Genomic DNA, 8,355 nt, shown 5'->3' on the forward strand with positions numbered 1-8,355 from the left:
TTGATGTCTGGATGCATACTGTAAGTATGTGTGTCTGTGAGAGTTTTTATTGGCATCTAGTGAAACCATGTGCACTTGCTGTTTAGTCCCTCAGGATTTAGTTGTCTGTCTGCTACTGTAACAGCAGGTGTCTTTTTGGATTACCTTCTTCAAAATTCATTTAAAACTGAATTTGCAGAGAAAGAGAAAATACTAAATATACCCATCTGTTAAAAACTGACAGTCTGATGGCAGTCAAACAGAGTCAAACTATGTGAAATATGTGAATATGCATGGTCTGATGAATATGCATATGAATAATTTTGTTGTGTGCAGGTTCTGCAATGGTTTGAGCTCACTGGTACAGGACTTCATTTCCAGACCAAGTCAGACCTCTACCATCAGCATAGGTTTCATTTGATGAACATTTACATGAGAGCCGTGTAGAAATAAACACAATTTTATTGTTGTACTGTAGCCACCCAGACTGGCAGTGCATAAAGGAAAGGTGCATATACGAGTAGATCTATTATCATACTCGATTAGAATGACACAGACACATTATACAAAACTTCTACACTGGTTTCTTCTCTTACAGTATCTCATGACATTTCTCATGTCAGCAGCAAAGGGCTTCATGATTCAAATCTCATTCAGCTTTGTCCACCTGGGACTGTAGCAGCACATGCTATCTCATCATGATGAGAACATGGTACAGGTGAAATGAATGCATTGGTGAAAAACGAAAATGTTTTGTAATTATTTAAGAACTTTTCTCCTTCAAGATGCAGACAAAAGCAGCACACCAGTCAGCTTTGGTTATGAAAATAATCAAGACCGATGTTTGCAGTTATACAGCCATTATTACCCTTTCACTTTTTTTTAAATAGGAGTGGGCCTATGTATATCAAGTTGATATATCCAGCAGAAATAAGCATTTAGGTAAAAAAAAAAAAAAAAGGATATCAAATAATAATTGTGTAATTGCTTACATGAAACAAGTTGATCAGTATTGCACTGGTTAATAATAATGTGAATGTCCTGAATATAAGAGACATTTTGAAGGGAGTGTGCACATATAGCAGGAATAAGGTTATTATTACTGTTGCGCTCAATCTTTTCATTGATGAGGATTTGAATTCACAGCTGCAGTGTCCCAGCATGGTCTAAATTCCATTACAGAGGATTTTGCTCCCACAAAAACTGAATCAAAAATTGTATAATATTTAATGCCACCACAGATTGTGGTGTATCAACAATTCATAAACCACACTGCTCAGAGCTTAGTTCAAACATGGATGGTTCAGCATTATTCTTATCTCTAATATTATCCAGTGTATATATAACCTATACACACACATATATATGTATATATGTGTGTGTGTGTGTATATATATATATATATATATATATATATGTATGTATTTATTATTGTGGGATGAGATTTGCCCTACAAAGGAAAAAAAAATCACCCTGATAAGTCTTGGAGGTTGTTGTTACAGTCTCTGGTTACCTTCCATGCACAGTGTCAGATACAGTAGTAGGTAGTGCAGCACTTAACCACATTTCAAACTAGAGCATCTCAACCCTCCCAAAAGGATATTATTGGGATAGTCAGACATGAAGAGGTTACACGTTAAAGGTTACACACAGTTCAGTTGAACTGCAGTGGTGTCAGTCCATACTGATTGTACTGGTTCAGCTCCTCAGGCAGGGCGGGGCAGCCTCAGGGGGGGTGGGGGAGGTAGGGGGGGTCAGCCGGGAGAAGGACGGTTGACTCTGGGATGGTCCAATAGAAGGCTTTCTGGCAACAGAACTACAACAGTGAAAAAGCAAAGATAAAGTCAGGTGGTCCATCGAAATCTGCAAACCCCTTTAAATTCTAATTCCATTTATAATTCAATGCAAATATCTAGGTTTTACTGCCTTGATGCCTTAAATTTCCCTGATAGAAAGACAGTGACATGAAGAGGTAACTGGTCCCAATGTTAGCATTAATCAGGAGTGATCAATATCAGTCCTCAAAAAACTCATCATTCCAACCCTGACAGACAGTGGTTGAAGTGTGGGGAAAGATAACAACTCTGTGGTTTTTACCCTTCTTCCATCCTCATGTCCTCCTGCTGTTCTCCATCCACGGAGCCCTCTGTGTGATCAGCACTGCTGTCCTCCTCTTCCTCTTCCTCTACCTCCACATTGTTGCTCAAGTATCGTGGAGGCCAGCGCAGCTCCCCGCTCTCTCGTTCATTGTGCTCTGTGGGCTCCACAACAATAGAGGGCAGACGCTCCCTCCTGTACAGGAAGTCTTCAGGATAGGAGCTGGAGTCTGACTCTTCATTCATGTTTGCTTCAGGGAAGATCTGGACCAGGGAGGAGATTCATAACGATTTTAATTTATAACTCTGTACAAACTGAACAGAGCTATCAGTAGGTCTGAAGGGAACATGATACTAAATGCTCACCTGGGCCCATATTCACCACATTTCTAAGAATTCCTCTTCAGAATGCTCCAAAGAGCCAAGTTAGTGTGAATATGAGTTATAAGATATATTCTACATGTGGTTTACTGCTGCTACTCACAGCGAAGTGTAAGAGGAATATTTAAGAGCAACTGTCATGTGATCACATGATTAATCACTTGTATGCTCAGAGCAGGAATAGCTAATCAGAAACAAGGATTTACCCAACATCTTGTCAGTTATTTTAAGAAATCCTTACATTTTACTCAATATATTTTTTTGCAAAAAACAACATTTTCTGCTGCTTATTTCTGCTGGTAGATGAGATACAGTAGATCAAATGTGTAATAAGGGACATTTGGTGCTATAGTGTCAACTGCAGACAGTGGAGATGTATGAAAGGTGATTACAAACTAAATCCATGTCAGCTTTATTCTCCAAAACATGTGTCACAATGTGTGCGCTCACTTCTGTTTCTGTACAGCTGTCATCTAGGGTTTAGTCTTAACCAACTTAAGAGACCTTCGGAGCTCTCTTAAATTTAAGAGCACTTTTGAATAAAAAAATATTTGATGATTAGCTTTTATTCTTGAGTTTGTGAGTAGGAGAAAAAGAAAAGGAGTTTTACTTTTATCTTTTACCTAAGTCCAAATTTTCACTTTTATCAGTTTGATAAATATAGGCTTTGATCTCATGTTACTGTAAGCTTCCCACATTTCTGGTAGTTTGCTTGACCTTTGTTTTCAAATATAATGATTAAAACGGAAAACTACAAGTAAGATATAAAGATATGTATGTAAGCCTGTAGAATAATGTTCACTGCAACAAATATTCTTAACAAGCCACTCAAGCTGTCAAAGTTTTTTTTTTTTTTTTTTTTTTTTTTTTTTACAAATTAGCAAAACAAAAATTCCGCCACTGGACTGATGTTATCATTAAAACATAACCTAAACTTGATTTGAAGACAGATGATGAGGCAGGTCACTGCACTGGAATCAAGTAAAATACACCTAAGTAAATACATCAGTTGTACCTGGTAAGCTCTGCTTCCTCTTCTCTGAACTGGACTCTCCTCCATCTGAGATTCTACTTGACTGAGAATGGTGGTCATACTGCATACACACACACACGCACACACACACACACACACATACACACACATTTTGGGTTAATTTTGGTTTATATTGTTTGTGACATGTACTGCTGTGACATGTGACATGTAAGCAGCACTGTAATGTATGTTATCCAACCTCATCACAAGTGATTGGGTCACTAAATTTCAGCAACACAGAATCAGAAGATACATTCTTTGCCTGAAGACTACATTAAATTAAATTTAAGGTTTCAGAAATGAACTGAAGTTGTAAGAGAATAATAATAATAATAATAATAATAATAATAATAATAATAATAATAATAATAATAATAATAATAATAATAACTTTATTTGTATAGCACCTTTCATATAAAAAATGCAGCTTAAAGTGCTTTACAACAAAAGAAATTACATGGACCAAGTGCTTCACATCAAAAAAGACATAAAATGACCATAAACACATGTAAATGTACGTAGGACAGAAAACAAAATAAAAAACAAAACCCACTTGTTAATAATAATAAAAAAAATAATGTAAAAATAGAATACATAGAATGTGTACTTCAGTGATAATGTGAGGCTTAATAATAATATGAACGGTTTATCTGAGCCTAAAAATTGGGTTTGCTTCTAACCAGTTTTTTTTTCCTGCTCTCTGAATGAAACAGCATTTTGTTTTTGGGTCACTGGGGCATTGTTTGACCAAATGGAGCTCTGTGGTGTGACTTGAGTTATATCTACCATTCAGAATTGGATTACAGAGGAAGACAACAAAATCTGCATGTTCTGTATCATTAATCACCCTGCATCTCACAGTCTTTGCAGTCCTATCAAAGTCTAAATCTACAGCTTCTACCTGACCATGAACCCAGCCAGCCAAGTATTATGCTCACACTTTCAAAAACCTTTGGAACTGTACAGATGTGAAGGTCTAACCCTGACCCTAAGATCAAATAGGTTTACTTCTCGGATTTACATCTTAGCTCCATCAATGGACGGACGAGTGTGTTATCATATCGTTCAATAAGACATGTTCCAATACAAAAAAGTGGGCAGTATTGACAACAAGTGTAGGGATCAGAAGGGATTGGGCAGGGAAAGACTTGTTCCTGCTGTGTAATCTGCAGGTAAGCACTTAATGATATAACAGGCTTGAACAACAAATGACTCCTCAACTCCAAGCATGGGGGAGGGTGAGAGAAGGTGGAAAACAAAGGTGAGATAGGGTATTAACTATGAAGAAGGAAAAGAATATTGGGTTTCCGTAGTTTTAATGAATAAGAGTTTAAGTGAATTTCCAGTTGACCATTTTACCTGTTAGGCCTACACTTTTATAACTTTCAATTTGACATTTATGCATATGAATGATTGTGCAGTATGTGTTTATACTGTATGCGGATGTTAGCATGGAACATTTGAATATATTCTACAGGGATGGGACACATTGGTAACCTCTATGTCTATGATGGCCATTCTCCACTCACCAATACTGTGTTTATTTCATTTATATTGGCATAAAGAGAGTCAGTGGGTACTTTAACACCAAATAATCACACAGTTCAAATACTGAGTGGACCTATAGTGAGCTGTTGAACTTGGGGCAATGACTGACATGTTTATCCCAGGCTGTTGGTGTGTAATCCCATTTCTACTTCAAGGTTTCGATAAATTTAGTTTCAGGTATAAGAAACCTCTTGCATTAGTTATCTTGTTAAATCGACTGTGGCCTCATTTTTACCATTGTGCTCTGACAATATGGTATGACACACTTAATTTCTAACAGTCATCAACATTTGAGAAGGTAGTTACACTGTATTAAGACTGTAATAGAAATCTCAGAAATGTTAGGAGAATATTTAGTCATGTTTCTTACCTGTGTGAGGCAGGAATACAGCTCATCTTTACTGGGATGTAAAGGATCTAAAGACCCTGAGGATGAAAAAAGAAGGTGGAAGAACGTCTTCTTTCAGAAAAATGGTTAACACACTGGACTATTCCTTGTGAAAGTCGGGCAGTCACTCTTCTTTCCTTCTTCCTCCACAGGTTCAGCTTCCTTCCCTCCACCACTCCCTCCCCTCCTCCTCCTATTCTCCACCCCCTCCCCCCCCGATTCTCCCACAGTGTCCCGTTCAGTGACGCACATAACACTGCACATTCAGACTGACGTGCAAACCCGCTTTCCAGCCTGACAGGCTTAGTGTCACCTTCAATTACAAACAAAGCCTCAATGTAACATGTGAGTGTGCATCAACATGGGGCCTCATACATACAGATTAGCAGGTGAGCAGGTGTCCTGGCTGCACACATTCACCAGATTTTGGAGATTATTTTACATCTTGACTAATGCCAAATAACTATCTATCATTCACTAGAACTGCTGATGCTATGTTAGATTATGCTCCCTGATAAGGCTGCATAATAGAGAATCAAAGAGGACTGTGGGTATTACATTTCCAATCAACAAGACTTTAGAGTAAACACATCTTTCTGTGATATTCTGGTATCAGAGTTTAGATTCATTTTCTGAAGGCAGACTCTTCAGCCCTAACTGGGAATTCAATCAAGCGCATGAGTGTTGTTTTTATATACTGTATACTTATAGTGACACTTCAATTAAATTGTTTAGTCTCTCTAATAATTGGGGTGTTTCCCTGTTGTTACTGCAGCTCAAGGAGTCATTTTCTAGTCTAACCAGTGGGAGGTGCTAGCACAATTGGGGCAGTGCTGTTGTCTGTACTACAAGTGGCTATTCACTGCTGTATGGATGACATGGCAACAGGCAGGAAGAGTGTATTAATCATGCATGTAACATGTGTGTTGTTTGAACCATCACTGGATGTTCTCTACAGCTCATTACTTCGCTTAATGTGTCCTTCAGTTTCCTTAAAAACGTCATGTTCACATTGTTCAAATTCTGGGTTCAGTGTGGAATATTAGCCATACTATTGTAACAATTGTAAAGAAATGCTGGATCGATGTAGATAAAAATCATGCAGAGGAATGTACAAATTGTATAAAAAATGACAAAATGAATCCTTGGTGGCCTTGTCTGTCATCCACTAAAGGGATTTCCATGCATCCTCCCTGCAGAAGAATAACAAAAAATTAAGGCTCCAAAATCACTCTCTACAATATAGTGCACTATATTTATTTGAGTGTCCAAATGCTGAGTGTGTAGCATTATATAGAGCCCTCAAAAATTCCACAACAGGACAAAAAAAGTTGTCTATTGTATCGGTATTTATATAATGCAATGTGCTACGCGTTATAGATTATCTGATTAATAAGTGTCAGAAATCTCAATTTACTGCTCACTATTGAGGAAACTATTGAGTATCTTTTATATAGGAAGTAGAGATTGAGTGAATGAGGGAGTGATTTTAGACACAGCCGGAGGCAAGACAGCCAAGACTTTAAGTGCTTATAAGGAGTGTCCACTCTACGGCAGTAGTCTACATGAGCATTGTTCACCTCCAGCGATGTTCAGTGTTCATTTCCAATCTGCTTCAGTTGAAGGAGACACAGAACCTATAGAATTTGTCCTGGGAGAATCTCCCTCAGCAGGTCAAACCATTCCTGGTCTCAGGTGTGTTGTCTGTTATACAGATGGGGTTGTTGGTTAACCCCTGCCTAAATGCAGAATCTCTAATGAGATTCGTATTGGCAGATTGAAAAAAGCTCAGTTGTTTGGGGGTGTCTGATACAGAAGCAATTTTTAAAAAATTAGTGATGAATAGTGATGATAATTAAACTTTATGATTTTGAAGTGAAGCTGTGAACATGTGAATGTTATGAAGTCGTGTCTGTGTCAAGACAGGCAGTGCAGTCATCATGTCTTTGGATAGTTATGTGCTGTAAATCTAGTTCTATGGTTCTTCTGATGAGTCTCCCTCCTATTTCATGACCCTCTGCAGGTTCACTGCAGGTGTCTGCTGCACTATTCGTTTAGACATGGCACCTAGATGAAAAATACTGGCAAAATTAAATACTGTTGTCGGATCACACATTCAAAATGTAATTTCACTGCTGTAGGGCCCAGGCCAAACAGAATGACAAAACATGCAAAAGAAAAAAAAAGACAAGCATTCTTCCATTATTTATCTCTTCTTTTCTTGGCAGGGTGGAAGTGTTGAATGCTTTAGTTTGGCCAGCAGTGCTTTCATAGCAAATCATTTCACATAACAATGTCTGGACCACACAACCTCTGTATGTGTATCAATATTCATGAAAGTAATGGAGCATGTATAGTATTTATCCATGGTGGTCTTACATACAGTCCATACAAGGTGGGAAAACACAATATATTATAAGTGTGTACATACCTGTTTGAAATCCATTAATTTTGAGTGTATGTGCAAGTGGTTCAAGCAGTATAGTTTTTCCAAACCATACAAAAATGTATTACTTTAAGTCATGTAAAGTGATGATTGTGTCTAGATAAGTTTTTTCTTCCATTTCAGTTAAGTTTCAATACTTCTAAAAACTCATTCAGAAAATAAACAACCCACGCTTATTCTCTACTAGTTTGAGAAGTACACAGTCACACTCATGTGGAAGCATGGAGCATTCATTTGATGCAGGAAATGCAGTTTAAATGGCTATGAAATGGAGAGATTTAACATTTAAGGCAGTCCTGTGTGGCAGCTGTGGTGTATTTATACATAGAGAAGAGGAAGGAGGCAGTTCACTTGAAAAGTCAAAACAGACACGTTGGGGAGGAGGAAGAGAAGAGAGTGAAAGAGAGTACAGACACATGGAGAGCAACGGACACTGCAGGAGTGGAGGAGAGAGGAACAGAGAGAATAAACGGATGAACAGACA

The 8,355-nt window shown here is 37.9% G+C and overlaps 1 protein-coding gene across 1 annotated transcript; it reads right to left on the minus strand.

The window, feature by feature from the left end:
* Positions 1 to 423: 423 nt before the first annotated feature.
* si:ch1073-303d10.1 (protein LBH-like) lies at positions 424 to 5,587 on the minus strand. The gene is made up of 4 exons (XM_044371015.1): positions 5,408 to 5,587; positions 3,472 to 3,550; positions 2,077 to 2,339; positions 424 to 1,795 (listed from the first exon to the last, which is right to left on the minus strand). The coding sequence occupies exons 1-4, from the start codon at positions 5,431 to 5,433 to the stop codon at positions 1,678 to 1,680; spliced, it is 486 nt and encodes a 161-aa protein (XP_044226950.1). The 5' UTR covers positions 5,434 to 5,587; the 3' UTR covers positions 424 to 1,677.
* Positions 5,588 to 8,355: the final 2,768 nt, after the last annotated feature.

The sequence above is a fragment of the Thunnus albacares genome, chromosome 13, assembly GCF_914725855.1.
Source record: "Thunnus albacares chromosome 13, fThuAlb1.1, whole genome shotgun sequence".
Taxonomy (NCBI): domain Eukaryota; kingdom Metazoa; phylum Chordata; class Actinopteri; order Scombriformes; family Scombridae; genus Thunnus; species Thunnus albacares.